We start from the raw sequence: 23,697 nt of genomic DNA on the forward strand, positions 1-23,697 counted from the left end.
AACACTCAACCCACACCCTTGTTCAGAATTATAATATATAACTAACTTACCTCTCCTCTCTCCTAGGGAACACCCGTTACCTTGTACCATACCCCTCCTGTTCACTGTACAATAGGATCATCACCCTAAACCCCGAATATTTATGTTACTTTGTTTTTTTCTACTTTTAGTACATCTATTAATTGCTTATTTTTATCAATTATTTATTAATAAAATCTATTTAATTTTATTTATCATCCTAATTCTCCAAGTCTACTCATCCTGCGCAATTATATATATATATTTATATATATTATTACTAGTTTACTAAAAACCAATGCCTTAGATATCATTAGGACACCTAGTGGTCACTGTCCCAATTTGGAGCAGGATTATAGACCTCCTACCAGCGCTTCTGTAAACCTCAGAATTAGCTTATAATCAATAAATATTATCCTTGGACAGTCCTGTCCTGAATCATTATCCATCATGTGCTTCATGTCTTCTCTCAAGGGATGTTTGCTGTACAGGATGCGCACCACCAACACAGGAGTAATGCCAGGGCACGGCCCCTTCAGAACTCATGAAATAATCAGCAAAGGTTTTCCTCAAACACACACACCTGTAATGTTGGGATGTCCAGGACCTCAGTTGATTACTGTATCAAAAGCTGAGTACAATGTCTCCACATCTACTTCAGGCCTGTAGTCCCTAACATGATTGTGAAGAGCACAGCAAGCTTTGACATCAGAATCAACTGTCACAATATCCAACTGGATGGCCATGTTCAAGATCCTCCACTGACTGAAGATTCCAAAGTTATTCTCCACAACTCTTCATGCCCGGCTCAGCCAAAAGTTAAAAATCCTCTTCTTGGCATTCAGTTCCCTTCATGGGTATGGCCGCAGCAGGTTTGTCATCAGGGGGAAGGCAGCCTTTCCTCAGCAGATATCGCCTCCCTCATGATGGTATCTTTAAAGGTCAAATGTGGCCGAAGGATTTCCTACCAAATTGTCAAAGGCATTGATGGGAAGCCGGCAAAATGATACAAAATTATCAGGATATCTGCAAAAGAAAATTTAATTAAAATGAAAAACGTCACATTGTGTTCAAAGAAAGGTAAAAAAAAAACAAACCTGAGCAATTCAGGGAACAGATTACTAAAGTGTCCCTTTTCAATACGCTTCTCAAGTAAGAGGTGAGCCCAGAAGCGACAACTACAAGGTGCTTGTAACTGGTTAAAAATATAATATTTGATTATTTATATAGATAATATAAATATATTTTATATATATATATATATATATTTATTATATATTATATGTTCATACTAATAGAATAACTTACTTCTTATAGCATAATAATTCTTAGAATGAGAATTAGCAAGCGGAGTAGAATGCTCTTTGGTTGTATTGCCAGTATCCTGGAAGCCATTGAAGCAAGATGTCTGCAAATAGGAAATTATTATTATTATTATTTTTCCTTTCCAGAAACCAACTTTTAGCTGGCTTCATTTAAAATGAACATACAAAAAGAGAATGCATAAAAAACACATTAAAAACAATTATGGAAAAAACGCAAGTAAAAACGCAGGTGACCTGACAGTGACCTCAGGTGAAGACTTCATTGCAGATTTCACCTGCGTGAAAGCCTGAGCAAACACTGAGCTAATCCTGGTCGTGTGCACAGACCCTTAGTAATTATGCAAAAAATGGATTTTTAAAAGAGAAACATAATTATTTTCTTCCATATTAGAGTAACGTCACTTCTGTCTCAATCTTATATTACAGTATATATACCGTATTTTCTATCATCACAAACATTTGTTCCCAATAACTCCGGACCCGCGGACAGCTCCACAGCACGTGTGTGTTGTCGGCCTCTTTCTCACCACACGTAAAACAAGTTTTAATCTAAATAAGTTGTCCCGTATGTGGGGTAAGAAATGTAAATGATGTGCAACCCCAATTCCAAAACAGTTGGGACGATGTGTAACAAGAATGCGATGATTTGGAAATCTCAGACATCTTTTGTTCACAAAATTATGAAACAAAAAAATCTGACAATGGAGTAAGGGTCTGCTGGCTCAGAGGTCAATGATGGGATAGTCTGACCAAAGCTTCATGATGAGCGATAGGTTCCTGGACCCAGAGGTCTTCATCATACATCATGGAGGAAACAATATTGGGAAAATGGGGAACATTAGATTTGCCCTTCCTGATGAAGAGAAGTTTGCTGGATGTCAGGAGGTTGTTTCCCCAGTGTTAAAATAGTTTTCTCTGAAATAATTTTTAGATCATTGTGGGTAATGTCTGCGGAGTTAAAATTTAAAAGCGTTTAAAGTATTTGTAAATGTAATTTATACCGTGGACAAACTCTTATCCAGCGTCATCTTGTCGGTTGTTTTTCAAATTTTGATTCCTTTAATTTCTGTAAGTAGTGAGTTATGTAATATCATAATGGAGAACTTACTGCTGAGATCTCCACAGATCTGTCACACTGTGCCATCTTATTCTCAGCCTCCAAGAGCCCATCTACGTACCACCCACAATGGCTGCGTTGACTCCCACTCAGAAGTAACTTACAGGTATATATCCATATCCTAACATTTTCTCTATTGTCTTAACCACTTTTTACCTCACCTGTCTATTTTTCCTTCAGTCCACAGAGAAGGTTTCCTACCTGGATCCTCCATAACACCCCTCCCCCGTCCCTAGGAAGGTAACTGTTTTTCCATCCACAGTTCCACAGGCAATCACTAGTGCATCTGAGGTTCTTATCTTTTATTTTTTTCTCTCCTTTTTTCTCTTCCAGGGGATGACCACATTCTAAGTCATGTTATACCCATTGGAAAACTGAGAACCATTCTATATACTAAATCAAAAGCTACAAGAAAATCATTTACTCCCTGCCTACAATGATTTTTATCTTGTAAATCCCCTGATCTTATCCGCACACCATCTTTTATCTCTAATAATTGTTTTAACTGAACCAATAAAATTCTTTGTTTTTATTCACTACTGTACCGTTCTAATTACTATTACCATTACCTTGGTTTTTTAACTATCCCATTGATATCACCCCTTTTACCCCAACGTCTCCAGCACAAGTTGCTTATTTTATTAAATTTTAATTTATTTCTATTAATTTTTATTTAACAAAAAAAAGTGAAAAACAATTAATGATATAAATGTACATGATGGACACTTGGCTTCCAGGGAGAAGGAGACACCTGAGGCTTTGGGAAACACATGATTGTACTAATGAGCTGCACAAAAACCATTGACCACATAGGAGCGGCAACGATGGGCTAATGTGATGCTAATGGATACAAGTGAAGCCTCTCTGAGAACATCCACATGTAATTCTAGAAGCTGTAGATGTATGGTGGTCTCCACAGGTGATCTGTTCTGTGGGAAAGTCCTCTGGTATGGAGATTATTGGTAAGAGACTGCTCCTAATTGTTAGCACATCTGTAATAGAGACAAGGTCAAATACTGTGATGCCCCCATACACATTAGATAAAGGTCAGCCAAACAATCTGAGATTGATACGAGAAATTAGTTATTAATAAGGCAATAACTCCATGATAATGACCATATTAATATTGGCCAGACTCTTTTTCATCAAGAGCAGATTCATGTAAGATGAAGCTTAGTCAGGTGGTCGGCAGAGAAGACTGCTGGTCCAGCTCACATTTGATCTATCCATGAAAATCAGACATGGGATTGATGCCCAGGTGCCCATTACAGGCTATGGTGCTCTTCACATACCATTTTTTGTGGAAAAACAGCACAGAAAACTAATTTGTGACATCTCCATTTTTGATCTGTGTTGCAGATAAAAACTCGCTTTTTCAAGAGTAAGGGTCCATAAAAAAATAACCTAAAAGAATGGATAGCACATGAACACCATACAAGCGCTGTGTTTAGATTTTTTTGCAAAAGAAAAAAAAAATTGTAAAAATCAGATTGAGCGCTTCAGTGAAAAACATGCATTTTTTTATTGAGAATAAAATCAGAAAATGCAAAATAGGATTTCCTGGAAATAGTTTGAGTTTGCGCAGGTAATGTATTATTGTAGCAGACAAGGTGCTGACATTTTACAAATCTCACCCAGATGCTCCCTAAATATTCAAAGTGAAATCTGCCATGGAGTTTGGATTTTTAGATAAATTCTGGCAGATATTAATTAGTATAAAAGAGGAAGAAATAATCTCAAATCAAATCTGAAAAAATTTTTTTTATTTAAAGTGAATTATTTCTTTGCCTCCTACATAGCTAAACAATTCAGTGCAGATTTGATTTGATAACTTTACTGTAGATTTTTTCAAATTAGGAGCAAAAAATTCTTAAAAATCTGTCAATTACGAGGTACATGAGAACTTCAGTAACTCTGATTCAGATATATGCAGAATGAAATGTTTAATCTCAACGATAATGAGTGACCGTAATCTGTGCAGTGGAAAAGAATGAACATTTTTAATCCTCCAAAACACTGTCCCGCGAGTTGGATTTTCTCGGCAGATGATCAGATCTAATGCCAGAAAAAAAATGTACCCCAAACACATCACAGAATATATCAGCCAATCACTGAACAATGGTTTATTGCACCATTTTCATCTAATATGTATGGGGCCTTTACCCTTAGTTCTATTAACAGCTTTACTATAGAACATATAGACAATTCTGTTATTTCCATTTAATTATAATGTCAGTGGGGACAAGACTATTCTACAAGTTATGTTAAATCAGTTTCTGGCCATAAACACTGGATAAAAGAACCGTGCATGACAAATGTATATTTATATAAAAACATGGGTCCAGTTTCTCTTTTGGTGAAAGCAGCAGGAAGTCGGGAAGGTGAGATGTGACCATAGGGGGTAGAATAAATTCACAACTGATTACATTAGCAATTTACTAGAAATACTAACAATACTAAGGTGGGCGCCTCCCAGATACCATTGTGGCACCACATAGTCTATTAAATAACAATTAGGTTTTCATGAACGTCCAACATCTAGGAGTCACTTTAATCTGTAATTCAAAGGAGGTTTTTGACATCCAATTGGCTAAGGAGAAGGATTGACCTCAATGTCAGGTAGCTACTTCCCTGTAAAGCTTAGAACTTCATGGGTCTTGTTGAATTATTCCTGAGAACATCTTTGTGAAGATAGGACCTCTCAGACCAAGCCATAAGAAAGCGACACTCAACATTTTTTGGAGCAGAACCCAGCTAATCTTCAACATCAACAGAATCCCAACCCAGGTAAGACTACTCTTCAATAGTATATCCACTGGGGTTATTTATTATTTGTTTGGGTCTTCTTGCCATATGACCATTAAACAATCATTTCTCTTTCTAGTCACATTTCACCAGGCAGAGAGTCTAATTTTCATGTGTGTTTTAATGACAAAAAATCTAAAAATAATCTCTAGATACAAACACTTCTGTATTATTGTAGAACCGTTTAGAATTATCATAATTTTGTCTATCTGATTACAATGTCTTCATGGAAACGTTGATTACAACCAATGTGCCCACCAAGATACCTTTTACAAGGGTTGTCAGCTATCCTATATCGTACTGGCACATCTTTGTTTAGGATGGGTTTCTAAATTATGATTGAGCTTAATTATGATAAATGCCCACAGAACCCATGAATATGATCACTACAAGATGTTTCATTAATCATATTCCTTATATTTTCTTCTAGAGTCATACACAGTTTGTTGTTTAGCTCAAGAATCAACAACTTCCAAGCAGCAATGGCCGCCTCCCAGATCTTTTGGATTCAGGAGATTTCAGAATGCTACAACGTAATCAAGAAACTGGGCCAAGGATCATATGGAAAAGTTCTACAGGCACAGAACAAATTGACAGGTATGTGAAGAAGGCAAAAACAAAGATGGTAATTCACCTGAATTGATTAAATAAAAGTGGTAAATTATGTAACAAAATGTGAAAATGATTTTAGTCGGCCATAGAGATGAGATATTCATCTGTAAGCCATTGGAAAATCGAGATTATTTTAGTAATGTCAACTCATACACATAGGTGTAAAGTCATCCAAGCCTGCCAAATTTGGTGGGTCTTGATCACTATCTTATGTGTATGAGGGGCGCCTAACTCTTTCCAGACATGTTGGGTTATCAAAGGATCATATGAAAATGAAGGTTGGGAAAAAGAAGTTTTGTTCAAATAAGCGTTGGGTCAATAGCTGTTTATCTTCATTTTCACCATATTCAGCTGGATCTGCCAATGGTCTGCAGACAAATATCCATGTGTTTGGCCAACTTTACTCTGTTAGGTCATAAAAATGTCCATCTAAAAATATCTATAAATTGCACCATTGATTATCTTAATAAAAGGGGTTTCAGAATATCATCCCTAGTTTTACATCAAAGGGCTTGTGCCCTATATCATGACCAAAAAACTCAATATAAGCATTTCCAAAAGCTGAGAACACTGAGTTAGCGATATCATAAAACAAATAGTTTATTTAATGCTATTAAAAATATTGCATATACCCATTATACGGTGCTCCAGCAGACCTTCAGCCTAGACCCTTTCTTACTTTTGGGTGGATGCAATACCTTTGCTTATAGGTGCTCAGTGGTCTTTATCTTCAGCCTTTTTACTGGGTTTCTAAATTATATCACTTCACATTTGTTACATGTATGTAATTGAATATGCAATATTTTTAATAGCATTAAGTAAACTATAGATTTTATGATACCTCTAACTCAGGGTTCTCTGTCTTTGTAAAAACCATGGATTATCTGTCTGACAGAAGATATCAGGAGACAAAAGAATGAGCAGTTAAAGTTCAATCTCAAATAACTTTTTTCTCATTGGAGATAAATGGCCGCAAAACCACTAACAATTTTACTATGGTAATATCAGTTAGTAAAATAAATAAATAAATTTGGTTTCTAAGTGTTTTAAATTCAAGCTGCCCCCAAATTTAGCAAAGACAGGCCTCCTCATAGATATGAGATTGAGGATTAGGGACTGATATCCACCAGCACACATCCCATGCCAGTGGTGATAATTATGTGCTTGAATATAAAGTTTCTATGTGAGATCTTGGAGGTTTTTATAAACATTCTTTTGTTTTGTTTCTTTTTATAGGAGAACCAGTGGCTGTGAAACTCCTGAAGAAGGACAGAACTCTTCTGAAAACCTTTCTGAAGGAGCTGTCTTTGTCAATCAGTCTCTCTGACCACCCTCATATTATTAAGACATATCCCATCTTTATTGGCACAATGGACCACTATGCACTTACTCAGGAGTTGGCAATGGCAGGCACCTTGCATCATATCATACAAAGTGAGGTAAGTAAGGCCGGCTTCATATGTTCTCCTACAATGTACAAATATTTAATTTCTGAAACACCAGAAACAGGAGATACACATCAACAGTCAGAGGAAAAGCTAGATACCCCTGTATATGGTAGCCAGTTAGCTAACTATTACCTATGGGGGTCTTTGGGAATACATCAAACATTTCCATAGGTGGAGGCGGGTTCCATAACAATGCACTGTTTGAAGCCTCATGACCATCACAGCAGCAGTTTTATCCACTATACCATCCACTGTCCCAACAACAGCAACATCTTCAATGTTTAGTATTTTTGCTTTGGATAAAGAACTACATAAATAAAACTAAATCTCATAAAACTGATCTGTTTTCTGCAGGTTGGAATTCCTGAGGACGCAGTGAAGAGGTGTGCCAAACAGATATCCTCAGCTCTGGACTATATGCATGGTAGAGGGTTGGTTCACAGGGACCTGAAGCCGGACAACGTGTTGCTCATGGACAAAGACTGCTACCAAATCAAATTGAGTGATTTTGGTTTGACCCAACCTATGGGAAACTATGTGTCGTCCATGTCCCACATAATACCGTACATGTCTCCAGAGCTGTGTGATTTGAAAGGAGGAGAATATTTGATCTTGAGCCCTACTATAGATATCTGGGCTTTTGGGGTTCTTCTCTTTGTTGTTTTGACTGGATTCTTCCCATGGATTGAAGCAACAGAATCTGACACCATGTATCAAGTCTACATCAACTGGAGACAAAGTGCAGACTTCACTTCTCCCCCTTTTTGTTGGCAGATGTTGTCGAGAGAAGCCATATACATGTTTGACAATCTCTTTGCTCAATGTCCCTTTTCTCGTCAGTCAGTTCTCTCTATCTTCAATTACCTTAATTTTCCCTGGAAAATAAAGGTCTTTGAGTATTAAATTAACTTGGCAGGTGAGGAAGAGGTGGTCAATTCAAGATATTTGGAAAAACCTCCCATAAAAGTTCCTTCAATAACTGTGTGCAGGTATTCGTACCTAGAAGAACTGATGAAGTCAAAGGGCGGTCACCAAATATTGATGCAATTTAGATTTGTTTTGTTTATTCAGTTTGTATTTTATTAATTTATAAATAATAAATGATTAAAACTTCTGTTTTTGGAAACCTCTTACTTTGCCGAATTTTTTTCACACCTGCCTAAATGTTTCCACAATACTGTATATCTAACCTACAAGCTTGGGGTTTTTTTTCCCATATTTTTTGCAATATTGCAAAAACCTTTAGTAACCTTTAACAGTGGCAAGTTGTGGCTGAGAAATTTTGTTAAAAATATCTAGGGATCAATGTTTCACCCTGTGTTGAGGACATTATTAGGTTAAATATATGGTCACTGGTAAAAAAATAATAATAAAATAAAAAGAAAAAGGTAGAAGAAAAGCGTAAATGAGGAAAAAAAAAGAAACTTTCCATGTTGGGAAGAATTGTATCAATCACTATCTGCCTTCCACCCTCTCATTCTATACACTATCTTTTATTCCCCAAAATGGTCTCTATAAATAATCAATCAAGATATTGAAGAATTTTCTAGAGTTAGAATTTAATCTTCATTCTCTACTGTCTTCCCTTCCATACTTACAGTGCCCAGTGGATTTGTGTGGGATGGTGGAACCGAATATGTTTAGTTATTTTATAGTACTGCACCTGAAGCCCCCGGTACATTAAGATGGCCAATGTATCAGAGCCAGAATTTCTTACTTTTTTTGCAGTAAAGTGGAAAAATGTTTGACTGGAAGATGGATTGGATTTGGCATACGATATGACAAATTTTATCAATATGACGAGAGTTTGAATTTTCTCCTACCTGATGCAATATCAATCTTAAAGACCTCAATAAAGTTCAACATTCAACTTCAACCACATCAACTAAACTCTACATTATGGGAAAATAACTAGTGATGAGCGAGAATTGTAATATTCGTAATCGCTATACTCGTAACGAGTACTTTGCAATTATTGCGTATTCGTTCCGAATACCAAGTACAATGTATGCCAATGGGAAATGCGAATAATTTTCTGCTGAACCCTACAAAAGTGTCTGGGGGCCTGAGGAAAAGGCTGAAATGGATGGGAAAGTGATGAAACAGAACGGGAAGCTGCCTGCATGCATTTCTGACTCACATATGGTTTCTGGGAATAATTTTGTTGCAGTATTATGCCACTTTTACAGACACATAAGAACAACTTCCAAACCTAACCTAAATTGCATTTAACAGGCCAAAAAGGTAAAGAAACAGTTTTTCCTGCGTAATCACTTGTATATAAGGCTAAATAAACCAGAGAAACCCAACAAAAATCCCTTTTAGCGTTTGTTGACACATACTATTGTGGCTTTTTTTCGCCTTTTACAATTGGGAGGGACCTGACTTATACATTTTGTAGGTCCCTCTGTCATACATCATTTTTAGTTTGCTATTCCCCAGCACTTTACAAGCACAGTTAGAACGTACCAGTAGGTATGTTAGGTCAAAGATTAAGAGGCCCCAGGTGGCTCTGTAACATGTGTTTTAGAGGGACAGCTGTTAATTAGACATTTGTCCGATCCCTCCATCACTGATACTCAGATAGTAGAATACATATTCCATAGCATTTTACAATGTGCCCATTTTATTGTTGGGCTTGTCCCTCCTCCTCCTCCTCCTACTCATCCTCTTCCTCCACCACCATGTGATACTGCAGCCCTAAATTCAAATGTTCAGAGGGCCTGCAGTAGGAAGGAAAGCGGAGTTTTGTGAGAGCCCTCGCTTGGCCCTATAACATGCATTTGGAAGCGTGCTCCTTTCCAAATTTTGGAGGTACCTCTTGTGTATATTTGAGAGTGCCCTTACTTATTCATATTGTAGGGCCTTCACTCTATTATTAAACTCATTTAAGGGCAGAGATAACAGAGAAAAAGGCCAAGAGACATGGAGTACTAGAAGGTAGCAGTGAGTGCGGCCTGCGATGCTCAGGTGTGGCTTAACTCTGTGAACTGGAAAAATAAAGCTGCATTAGTCAACTGGATGACGAGCTCAAATATATCACGTGTGCAAGTCAATGGACAAAGGATATATGGTGCCCCCCTCCAGGTTGGGTTGGAGAAGTTTTTCCAAATGGCTCAGAGATTTTGATTGTCAATATTCCCCAGATTATATAGGAAGAGAAGACTTTTTGATATTGTACTACTTGGTCCAGTGCAGAATGTGCAACGTATTTCCAAAAATTACTCCTGGGGGGTTTGTCATAGGTGCAGAAAGATTCCATGACAAGGGCCTCCCTTGACAAACATTATCTACGATCGGGTCATCAACAGTCAGTGTAAATTTCTATTGAATATGTATCCCCTATCTTAGTGACAATGTGGCACAAGCCAGGCATGTTTTTTCGCCAAAAAGGGTGACTGACCGTACATTTCTATTGAATATGTATCCCCTATATGAGTCACAATGTGGCACAACCTGTGACAAGGGCCTCCAATGACAAATATTAGTTTGGTAGGACCACTTTACAATGTGCATAGGGTTTGTAAAAATTAGCCCTATGGGCTGAGTCATGGTTGATGCAGGAAGCCACCATCCCAAGGGCCTCCAATCACAAATAGTAGTTAGATTGGAGTAGGAGTACTGTCCTAGTTTGTCCACAGCACAATGTGCATAGGGTTTGTAAAAATTAGCCCTAATGACTGAGTCATGGTTGACACAGGAAGCCAACATCCCAAGGGCCTCTAATCACAAATAGTAGTTAGGCTGGAGTAGGAATACTGTCCTGGTTTGTCCACTGCACAATCTGCATAGGATTTGTAAAAATTAGCCCTATGGGCTGAGTCATGGTTGACGAAGGAAGGAAATGGGTTTTTATGGGAAGGGGGTGACATTAACAGCAGTCACATGAATCTGCATTTTTGGTGAATTTAGGTTGGTGTGCTGTCATCTGGAGGGAGTACAAACTGTGGAGATATCCAGTAATTGTTGAATTTAATCAAAGTAAGTCTGTCTGCATTTTCTGTTGAGAGGCATGTGCGCCTATCAGTGATGATTGCCACAGCGGAACTGAAAACACGCTCTGACACCACACTAGCAGCCGGGCAGGCCAGCACCTCCAAGACATATAAGGAGATTTCGGGCCAAGTGTTCAGCTTAGTCACCCAATAATTAAAGAGAACTGAAGCATCAGAAAAGACACAAATATGGTCACTAAAGTACCCCTTGACCATGTTCTGCAACTTATCCCTCATTGGCATTGTTACAGGCGCAGATAGCCCTTGCTGTTGTGCTGGTTTATTGAAAATTGCCCGATTTGTGCACAATTTTCCCCCCACTTCTGTTGGAGCTGGTGTTCATGTCTCTCCCCATTATTTCTTGGTGTTGAAAAGAGCCGGTTCCTCTGCCACTAGCATTGTCTGAGGGTGATATTTTCAGCAACTGATCTACAACGACCCTCTTGAACGATCCCATTGAAAAACTTTTTGATGACAACAAAAGGAGAGAAGGAAATTTCTCCTTGTACCGTGGATCGAGAAAGGTGGCCAACCAGTATAGGTTGTTGGATAAAATGTGTATCAGGCGAGGGTCTTGCAACAGTCACTTACACATGAACTGTGCCATGTGGGCCAAGCTGCGAAAAGGCAAATATTCTGTGTCCCCAACAGTAGAAACAGTACCCATCCTCTCCTCACGATGACTCGCCTCTTCCTCCACCTCCTCCTCTCCAGCCCATCCAGACTGGACAGACATGAAGCATGGGTTAGGTGTCCCCTCCGTAGAATTACGAGTCCCCTTGGTAGCACAGAAAAACAAGTCCTCTCCGTCTTCATCCTCCTCATCTTCCTCCTCATCACCCAATGTTGCCTCAGAATATTGGCTAGGCTGGATAGTATCACTCATTGAGAAATCTGGCTCCATACCAACATGCTGGATGCTCAAAGCTTCCTCTTTGAGATTATGCAGTGATTGTTTCAAGAGACACAGCAGCGGGATGGTTACTCTGATAATAGCCTGATCATGGCTCACGAGGTTGGTGCAGTACTCAAAGTTCTCTACCTTACAAATGTCAGCGATCCAAACCCACTCAACATTTGTTATGTGTGGTGGCTGACTCTCAGTCTGACAAGCATGTTGAAGCTGATATTCAGCTACTGCCCTCTGCTGTTGACTAATCCTCGCCAACATATGATAGGTTGAGTTCCACCGTGTGGGCAGGTCGCAAATAAGCCTATGACTTGGCAAATTCAGTTGCTTTTACAGCTCTGTAAGAGCAGAAAAAGCGGTAGAGGAATGGCGGAAATGGGCTCTAATATGGCGCACCTTCTCAAGTAGGTACGGCAAGTCACGGTAAGTTTTCAGAAATTTTTTAACAACTAGGTTCAGCATGTGAGCAATGCATGGCACATGTACCAGTTTGCCAACCATTAAAGTCGCCACCAGGTTACGCCCATTATCGCAGACGACCAGATCGGGTTGGAGGTGCAGCGGGGACAGCCACTGATCAGTCTGTTCTTTTAAAGCGTGCCACAGCTCTGATGCAGTGTGTGCTTTGTGACCTAAACAGATCAGCTTCAGCAGAGCGTGTTGCTGCTTTTCTGATGCGCTGCTGCACAGGTCCCAGCTTAGCAGTGATGGGGAGGGTAATTAAGCAGAGGATAAGGATCAAGAGGAGGGGAGAGAGAAAGTGGAATATGAAGAGGCGGAAACCCTGACAGAAGTTGGGCCCGCTATTCTTGGCGTGGGTAGGATGTGTGATGTTCCAGTTTGCGCCTTTGTCCCACCCTCCACCAGGTTCACCCATTGTGCCGTGACAGAATTGTATCATCACTGTCCACAACAACTTGTCCAGATGTCTGTTAGGTGGACCTTCCCGGTTGAGGCATTGGTGAGAGCATGGTTCAGATTGTTTGACACGTGCTTGTGTAAGGCAGAGACGGCACACCGGGCTAAATAGTGGCGGCTGGAAAAATTGCATCGTGGGGCAGCCACAGCCAAGAGATCACGTAAAGACTGTATTCCCACAAGCCTAAAAAGCAACATTGCCACAGCTAACAATTTGGCAATGTGCGAGTTTAGTATTTGTGCCTGTGGGTGCATGGCTGGGTAATTACGCTTTCTTTCCAAGCTCTCAGGCATGGACAATTTGACGCTTTGCTGGGACAAAGAAGTGGATGTGGTCAATGATTGTTGTGTGTGTGCAACCACAGCTTGTGGGCAGGAGGTATGAGCATCTGCTTCCTGAACAATAGATTCTAAAGGACATAGCCCAGGCGACATGGCATTGGTTTGACCCGCAGATGCAGATTTTGTATCCTGGTGTTCCACCCACCTACTGGGGTGCTTGGCTGCCATGTAGTTTCGCATACTGTTGTTGCTCAGGTTGCCTTTGCCCTGGCCTCTACTCAACTTGGTATGGCAGTTGCTACACACTACAATGTTTTTCTCTGAAGGACTTTAAGAAAAAAATTCCACACAGCAGCTGAACGCCCCCTTGCCCTGACTTGGAACACAGCGGGGATGTTCTTGGGAACAGCTGACCTAGTTCTCACTCTGGGCAAACCACGACATATCCATCTTCCTCTGTGTTGCTGTCATGGCTATAAATGCCAATGGTCCAGGTCGGATCAGTGGACTCATCATAGACCACCTCATCTTCCATCTCATCCTCCTTCCCAGTTGACATCGTAGGCTGACCTGATGCTAACTGTGTCTCATCATCATCAGCCTTCACCTCTGGAGACAGTAAATGATGTACCTCCAAGTGGCTTTCTTCTGGCCGTAGGTCCTCAAATACTTCAGCATCAATGCACACCACCTCCTCTTGTCCCTCTTCAGTGCTGCACAGTGATAGGCCAGAGCCAATCAAAGGATATGTACCAAACAGGTCCTCGGAGTGGCCAAGCTTGGTGTCATATGTGTCCTGTGACTGATAGTGGCGGGAGGAAGGAGAACCAGCTTCAGGATTCAATGGGCCAGACTTCTGTGTAGACTGTATGTCATGGAAGATTTGTTGCTGATTGGCAAATGCGTAAAGGCCTTGTCTGCTATCCAAGACAGAATCTGCTCTCGCTCTTCTGGCTTCCACACACGTTTATTTTCCAGACTGGGAAATTTTTCCAGGAAAATAGTGGATGCATCAAGCTTCTGACCTGACACAGACTGAGTGCCTTCTTGCGCTCCACTGACAAAACCCCCTCCACGTCCACGTCCCTTAACAACAGGCTTTTTTTTGCATTTTGGGTTTTGTTGACAGATTTTTAGATGTTGATGGCAAAAGCCAAGCTAGCTGTCACAGCCAAAATAGTGGGTAAAATGGCTTGGTGCATGCTTGGCAGCAGGCAGTAGGAAATGTTTGGATTACTGTTTTGCATAGGGCACTAAATGCCTTTTTAAGTGGACTAATGTGGACAGAAGGCAGGCTGTCATCCCAAAAACAGCGGGGAAAATGGGTCGGTGCATGCTTGGTAGCAGGCAGGAGGAAATGTTTGGACTACTGCTTTGTGTAGGGAACTAAACGCCTTTTTAAGTGGACTAATGTGGACAGCAGAAGCCAGGCTATGACCCCTAAAACAGCGGGGAACATAGGCCGGTGCATTTAAAAAAAAAAGGCAGCACAAAATGCTACTACTCTGTGTGCAGGAAAAATATTGCTTTGCCTCTGACAAAGAGCTGTTTTAAGATGGACACTGGAAGAACACTTTAACCTCTCCCTACCTAATGCACAATCTCTCCGTCTCTGTGCTCTGACTGTTATGTGTCTTCAGCTCTGAAAAGAGCTATGTTTTGGTGGTATTATAGATCTAGTGAGAGGCTCCTTTAAACTGTTCCTGCTCGAGTATCTCTCCCTCCCTACTCTACACTGAACTAGTATACACAGCAGGTAGCCCTTACAATGGGTTTTGTTTTATCAAGATGTCTCAACACTCTCCCTAGCAGCTCAGCGATCTCTCCCTATGCTTGTAGAACGTATGCAATGTGCACAAAATGGCGGCAGCAGGGCTTAAATAGACCCTATGACGCTGGACGGCAGCCAACCACAGTAATGCCACAACCAAGGTGTCTGCGGCAATACTGTGATTGGTTAAGAAGCCCAGCATGTTTAATGGCTGCAAAGGAGGCGCCAAAACTGAAGGGTGGACATCCGAATATAGCGAGGCAAGTACACAAATACTCACAATATAACGAGTAACCCAAATACCATACTATCCTTGTGAATAGCGAATAGTAACAAATAGACTCGCTCATCAAAAATAACCAACTCGACCCCTCACTATAAGTAATTTTAAAAGTTAACATTTTTAAAGGCCAAATATATAGTTATATTTTAATGTACCGTATTTTTCGGACTATAAGACGCACTTTTTTTCTCCAAAATTTTCCAGGAATGTGGGGGGTGCGTCTTATAGTCCAAATACTATATACCTGGCTTTGCATGGTGGTGGGTGTGGGGGAGCAGCAGTGGGGGAGCAGCAGCGGGGGATCAGCAGGGCACAGAAGGTAGCTGCCGCCTGCTGCAGCCTACGCTGTGCCTGCTACTAAAGAAAATTAATATTCCCTGCTCCCCACACCTATGGGCATAGAGAGCAATGAGTATTCGTTTTTCTTAATATCCGGCACACTGGAACCGCAGCACGGCTCCTGCTGCTGCTCTGCGGTCTGTGTGCCCGCTATTGAAGCTCATGAATATCCACTACAACCCACTCTCATGGGTTGTAGTGAATATCCATGGTCTTTAATAGAAGGCACACTGACCACAGAGCGGCAGCAGGAGTCGCGCTGCGGTACAGTGTGCCGGCTATTTAACTCACTGAATGGCCACTGCTCCCCACGCACAGAGTCCCGGTGTGGGGAGCAGTGACTATTCCAGCACAGCGTCTTACACTGTGTGAGGGCACATGGCAGGGACGCCATGCGCGGCTCACACAGTGAGAGTGTCGGCAGCAGAGCGGGACAGCGCTGCAGGAGAGAGGTGGTGAGTATGATATTTTTTTTGTAGGCAGCATGATGGGGGCTCAGAGAGTGCCATGCATACCAGGATGGGGGCTCAAGGGGTGCCATGCATACCAGGATGGGTGCTCAGAGAGTGCCATGTATACCAGGATGGGGGCTCAGAGGGTGCCATACATACCAGGATGGAGTAAGAAGGGGTGCCTTTCATACCAGGATGGGGTATCAAGGGGTGCCTTTCATACCAGGATGGGGTATCAAGGGGTGCCATACATACCAGGATGGGGGCTCAGAGGGTGCCATGCATACCAGGATGGGGGCTCAGAGGGTGCCATGTATACCAGGATGGGGGCTCAGAGGGTGCCATGCATACCAGTATGGGGGCTCAAGGGGTGCCATGCATACCAGGATGTGGGCTCAGAGGGTGCCATGCATACCAGGATGGGGGATAAAGGGGTGCCATGCATACCAGGATTGGGGCTCAAGGGGTGCCATACATACCAGGATGGGGGCTCAAAGGGTGCAATGCATACCAGGATGGGGGCTAAAAGGGTGCCATGCATTCCAGGATGGGGGCTCAGAGTAGCCATGTATACCAGGATGGGGCTCAAGGGGTGCCATGCATACCAGAACGGGGGCTCAAGGGTTTCCTTGCATACCAGGATGGGGGCTCAGAGGGTGCCATGCATACCAGGATGTGGGCTCAAAGGGTGTCATGCATACCAGGATGGGGGCTCAAGTGGTGCCATGCATACCAGGATGGGGGCTCAGAGGGTGCCATGCATACCAGGATGGGGGATAAAGGGGTGCCATGCATACCAGGATGGCGGATAAAGGGGTGTCATGAATACCAAGATGGGGTATAAAGGGTTGCCATGCATACCAGGATGGGGGATAAAGGGGTGCCATGCATAACAGGATTGGGATCAAGGGGTACCATGCATGCCAGGATGGGGATGAGGGCCAGGTATACCAGGATGGGATGGGGGCCACTTATACCAGGAAGGAGGGGCCATACATACCAGGATAGAGGATATCAACAAAATTGGGGGACAATACCCCAATACCAGTGTTAGCAGCAGACCCCCTCCCCCGTAACAGGGCATCATGACCATATTTTTGATTACATTTTTTTTCCTATTTTCCTCCTTTAAAACCTAGGTGCTTCTTAAGCTCAGGTGTGTCTTATAGACCGAAAAATACGGTATACTGTTTTATTTAAATTGTGTGTTGTATTCTTAATACAAAACTATCAAAGGCCTCTTTATATGAAAAATGTATCTATTTGATTTCGATCATACGAAAATAATTATTTATAAAGTCCTTTGAGTCTGTTTCTTTCAGCTAAACAAACTCAGGGACAAAATTCTACCTTAGGCGATTTGATCCCAGCAGAAATGGGGGAGTGCGCTTCACAGGTGTAGGGGATTACTTATGTTTTTAAACACTGACTACATGTATGCACCTCATCCCTGTCAGCCATGATGTACCTTTGTTTCCTAAGGTGATAGCAGAGAATGGATCAACTGGTTTATTACCAACTGACCCATTACACAAGAAAGGTTCTTGCTCCTGTACAGCTGAATAGGTCCGGCACCCCTCTGACGATCAGCTGATGCCAGAACTAAAGATTTCTTTAACTCTTTGCTTTAGCAGCCTCTGGTCATCTACTGGTATGGAAATTAACCATGTGAACAAATGTCATGTGATCATCTGATGGACTAACCATGTGCTTTGGATATGCCCATAGTGGAAATAACTTTGTTCAGGGCACATCTTACTCCGAGCAGATATTCTGTGTTTGTGCCTGTTGGGCGATGTCAAACTTGTGGTAGACATAGATATAAGTTTATCTATCTATCTATCTATCTATCTATCTATCTATCTATCTATCTATCTATCTCTCTATCTAAAGCAGCACCAACATGTAGTGTCTTGGTGTCAAGACTCCAGGAACAAAACAAACCTTCAATATAATTCAAAATATTGTAGGCAGCACAACATTCAAAGTGAAAAAAAATGCTATTTAATGGCCCATCATGGCAACAATTTGGTTCTGAAATAAGAACCTTTCTCAAGTCTCAAGCACTATTTTGTTTCCTTTGAATAGTGTGCTGTCTCAATTTTTTATGATATAGATATATATCTATGTATATGTATATATACACATACCGCACATCTTACCTAGATATGTTGCTTGTCAACCCCCCTTTTTTTTTAAAGGGGGAAATGATATGAAGACCACAATTACATTTTTAAACATTAATTTTACAGTAATAAAACAAACAATATTTTAGAGAAACATTAAATAAATATTATCCTTGGACATTCCGGTCCTGAACCATTATCCATCATGTGCTTCATGTCTTCTCTCAGGGGATGTTTGCTGTACAGGATGCGCACCACCAACACAGGAGTATTGCCAGGGCACGGCCCCTTCAGAACTCATGAAATAATCAGCAAAGGTTTTTCTCAAACACACATACCTGTAATGTTGGGACGTCCAGGACCTCAGTTGATTACTGTATCAAAATCTGAGTACAATGTCTCCACATCTACTTCAGGCCTGTAGTCCCTAACATGATTGTGAAGAACACAGCAAGCTTTGACATCAGAATCAACTGTCACAATATCCATCTAGATGGCCATGTTCAAGATCCTCCACTGACTGATGAGTCCAAAGTTGCTCTCCACAACTCTTCATGCCCGGCTCAGCCAAAAGTTAAAAATCCTCTTCTGGGCATTCAGTTCCCTTCATGGGTATGGGCGCAGCAGGTTTGACATCAGGGGGAAAGCAGCCTTTCCTCAGCAGATATCGCCTCCCTCATGATGGTATCTTTAAGGTCAAATGTGGCCGAAGGATTTCCTACCAAATTGTCAAAGGCATTGATGGGAAGCCGGCAAAATGATACAAAATTATCAGGATATCTGCAAAAGAAAAATTAATTAAAATGAAAAAAGTCACAGTGTGTTCAAAGAAAGGTAAAAAAAAAAACCTCAGGGAACAATTCAGGTAACAGATGACTAAAGTGTCCCTTTTCAATACGCTCCTCAAGTAAGGGGTGAACCCAGAAGCGACAACTGCAAGGTGCTTGCAACTGGTTTAAATTCTAGTATTTGATTATTTGTATATATAATATAAATATATATTATATATTTTATATGTTCAAACTAATAGATTGAAAAAAATGATATATTTACTTACTTCTTATAGCATAATAATTCTTAGAATGAGAATTAGCAAGTGGAGTAGAATGCTCTTTGGTTGTATTGCCAGTATCCTGGAAGCCATTTCAGCAAGATGTCTGCAAATATGAAATGATTATTATTATTTTTTTCCTTTCCAGAAACCAACTTTTCTCTGGCTTAATTTAAAATGAACATGCAAAAAGCGAATGTATAAAAAACTGATTAAAAAACAATTGCTGAAAAAACGCATCAAAAACGCAAGTAAAAATGCAGGTGACCTGACAGTGACCTCAGGTGCAGATTTCATTGCAGATTTCACCTGCGTGAAAGCCTGAGCAAACACTGAGCTAATCCTGGTCGTGGGCACAGACCCTTAGTAATTATGCAACAAATGGATTTTTAAAAGAGAAACTTATAATTATGTTCTGTCATATTAGAGTCAATTCTGTCTCAATCCTATATTACAGTATATATACCGTATTTTCTATCACAAAAATTTGTTCCCAATAACTCCGGATCCGCGGACAGCTCCACAGCACGTGTGTGTTGTCGGCCTCTTTCTCACCACACGTAAAACAAGTTTTAATCTAAATAAGTTGTCCCGTATGTGGGGTAAGAAATGTAAATGATGTGCAACCCCATTTCCAAAACAGTTGGGACGATGTGTAACAAGAATGCAATGATTTGGAAATCTCAGACATCTTTTGTTCACAAATTTATGAAACAAAAAAATCTGACAATGGAGTAAGGGTCTGCTGGCTCCGAGGTCAATGATGGGATAGTCTGACCAAAGCTTCATGATGAGCGATAGGTTCCTGGACCCAGAGGTCTTCATCATACATCATGGAGGAAACAATATTGGGAAAATGGGGAACATTAGATTTGATCTTCCTGATGAAGAGAAGTTTGCTGGATGTCAGGAGGTTGTTTCCCCAGTGTTAAAATAGTTTTCTCTGAAATAAATTTTAGATAATTGTGGGTAAAGTCTGCGGAGCTTAAATTGTGATAACATCAAGAAACGTTTAAAGTATTTGTTAATTTAATTTATACCGTGGACAAACTCTTATCGACTGTCATCTTGTCGCTTTGATTTCTTTAATTTCTGTAAGTAGTGAGTTATGTAATATCATAATGGAGAACTTTCTGCTGAGATCTCCACAGATTGCAGCTGTGATCAGATCACTGAAATACATGGAAAACTAGTTAAATTGTTATTTAAATCTATTAATTTTAATTTAACAATATTTAAAAAACAATTAATGATATAAATGTACAGGATGGACACTTGGCTTCCAGGGAGAAGGAGACACCTGATTCTAAGGGAAACACATGATTGTACTTATGATCTGCACAATAACCAGTGATCACATAGGAGCGGCACTGAGGGGCTAATGTGATGCTAATGGCTACAAGTGAAGCCCCTCTGAGAACATCCACATATAATTCTAGAATCTGTAGATCTTTGGTGGTCTCCACAGGTGATCTGTTCTGTGGGAAAGTCGCCTGGTACCGAGATCATTGATCAGAGACTGCTCCTAATTGTGAGCACATCTGTAATAGAGACAAGGCCAAATACTGTGAAGCCCCCATACACATTAGATAACGGTCAGCCAAATAATCTGAGATTGATATGAGAAATTAGATAGAGCCTCTTAGTTGATAATAAGGCAATAACTCCATGATAATGACCATATTAATATTGGCCAGACTCTTTTTCCTCAAGAGCAGATTCATGTAAGATGAAGCTTAGTCAGGTGGTCGGCAGAGAAGACTGCTGGTCCAGCTCACATTTGATCTATCCATGAAAATCAGACATGGGATTGATGCCCAACTACCCATTAAAGGCTATGGTGCTCTTCACATACCATTTTTTGTGGAAAAACTGCACTGTAAACTAATTTGTGACTTCTCCATTTTTGATCTGTGTTGCAGATATAAACTCACTTATTCAAGAGTAAGGGTCCATAAAAAAATTACCTAAAAGAATTGATAGCACATGGACACCATACAAACACTCTCTAAGTGTTGCCCATTTTTCCCATTTATTGGTGGGGAAGCTTGGAAGGTTTTTTTGCAAAAGAAAAAAAATTGTAAAAATCAGATTGAGCGCTTCAATGAAAAACATGCATTTATTATTGAGATTAAAAACAGAATATGCGATCGAGGTTTTCCTGGAAATAGTTTGAGTTTGCGCAGGTAATGTATTAATGTAGCAGACAAGGCACTGACATTTTACAAATCTCACCCAGATGCTCCCTAAATATTCAAAGTGAAATCTGGCATGGAGTTTGGATTCTTAGATAAATTCTGACAGGTATTAATTAGTTTCATAGAGGAAGAAATAATCTCAAATCAAATCTGAAAAAAATATTTTATTTAAAGTGAATTATTTCTTTGCTTCCTTCATAGCTAAACAATTCAGTGCAGATTTTATTTGATAACTTTACTGTAGATTGTCAAATTAGCAGCAAAAAATTCTTAAAAATCTGCCAATTCCGAGGTACGTGTGAACTTCAGTAACTCTGACACACAGATATCCAGAATGAAATGTTTAATCTCAACCATAATGAGCGACTGTAATCTGTGCGGTGGAAAAGAATGAACATTTTTAATCCTCCAAAACACTGGTCCCGCGCGTCGGATTTTCTCGGCAGATGATCAGATCTAATGCTAGAAAAAAAAAATTATTTCCCCAAACACATCACAGAATATATAAGCCAATCACTAACAATGGTATGTTGCCCCATTTATATCTAATGTGTATGGGGCCTTTACCCTTATTTGTACTATCAGCTTTGCTATAGAACAAACAGACAATTCTGTTATTTCCATCTAATTACAATGTCAGTTGGGACAAGACTATTCTACAAGTTATGTTTCTGGCCATGAACACTGAATAAAAGAACCGTGCAGGACAAATGTATATTTAGAACTTCATGGGTCTTGTTTAGTGTTGAGCCACTCCCGTAGTGTTAGAGTTCGGTTCGGTTCGTCGAACACCTTCGAACACCGTTAAAACCAATGGCAGGCAAACAAAAACACATAGAAGCACATAGAAAACACATGGAAAACATTTCAAAGGTGTCCAAAAGCTGACAAACTGCTCAGAAGACACAACTAACACATGGAAAAGTGACAAGTACAAAGTATATCAATTGCTCCTTCAAGTGTGCTCTCCTCCACCTCAACTTCAACATCACAAATACTCCAGTCCTCAGAGGTGTCACCCCAATCGCACTTGCTTCCTCACAGCTCCCAAGTCTCCAGCTGCCCGTCTGAGTATGGGGTAACACAGATGGTTGAGTCTGCACAGCTGTTTACTCATACTATAACCTGGGAAACGGAGGTCTGCTCCAGAGCTTCTGTTAATCCAGACGAGGAAATGATCTGCACTGATGCCCAGAATCTTTATGAGTCGGATCCAGGACCAGATGAAGAAGGTTCTGAGCATAATGTAGACCCTCGTTCCCAAACTGTAACTCCTGTTGGTGGAGACAATGATGAAGACGATGATGAGACTCAAATGTCTGATTGGAGCGACAACTTGACTTTTCGGTCAGGGCAGGAAGAGGTTGGCTCTGAGGACGACAGGTGTGAGAACACACAGGGTGATGATGACGAGGCTGGAGATCCCACTTACTGTCAACCCACAGTCAGCCAGTCGATGAGGTCAGCAGAGGAGGTGGAGGAGGAAGTGACTAGCACAGGGGATGAGGATGACTCGGTACCCGGACCTTTGCCTGGCCTTTGGGATGTCGCGGTGGTCGGCTACCGGGCCTGTACCCTGGGGTCTCTCTTTAAAAGGGTGGATAATTGTTAATTTTATAAGAGTTCGTGAGTGACGCCACATTTGGTATCTGGTGAGAAGCACCAGCGCTGCAGTAGTCCACTGAGGCCGGTGATAAGGCGGATCGATGGTATAGCTCCCCACAGGTGGAGCTAGGCCTCAGAAAAGCATATGCAGGGGGAATGCAGGACAGGCGAGATCCAGCTGGGTCAGAGCAAGAACGGGAATGGACACGTTAGTCACTTCAGTACCTTTTACTGGTGGAAATTCAGGCACATCCCGGAGCACTGCAGGGTGAAGGGTGCATATCAGGATCCTCCCAAATGAGCGGGTGTAGGGCCTTCTCTTTCTTGCCTCTGCGTAGTAAGTTTCTGACCTGCCTGGAGCTAGGCCTAACTTTGTCTCTGTCCTGCGCTGGCTGACCTTGTGGTAGGGCCTTGTCTTGGAGTTCACGCTCCCAGCATGCGG

The 23,697-nt window shown here is 41.1% G+C and overlaps 1 protein-coding gene across 1 annotated transcript; it reads left to right on the top strand.

Annotated features, from left to right (window-relative positions):
• Window positions 1–614: 614 nt before the first annotated feature.
• On the top strand, window positions 615–8,228 carry LOC141258466 (serine/threonine-protein kinase SBK1-like). The gene is made up of 4 exons (XM_073673462.1): window positions 615–629; window positions 5,778–5,862; window positions 7,114–7,316; window positions 7,680–8,228. The coding sequence occupies exons 1-4, from the start codon at window positions 615–617 to the stop codon at window positions 8,226–8,228; spliced, it is 852 nt and encodes a 283-aa protein (XP_073529563.1).
• Window positions 8,229–23,697: the final 15,469 nt, after the last annotated feature.

Source organism: Phyllobates terribilis, unplaced genomic scaffold (genome assembly GCF_046119375.1).
Source record: "Phyllobates terribilis strain yellow unplaced genomic scaffold, ASM4611937v1 Scaffold_3__8_contigs__length_932513732, whole genome shotgun sequence".
Lineage (NCBI taxonomy): Eukaryota > Metazoa > Chordata > Amphibia > Anura > Dendrobatidae > Phyllobates > Phyllobates terribilis.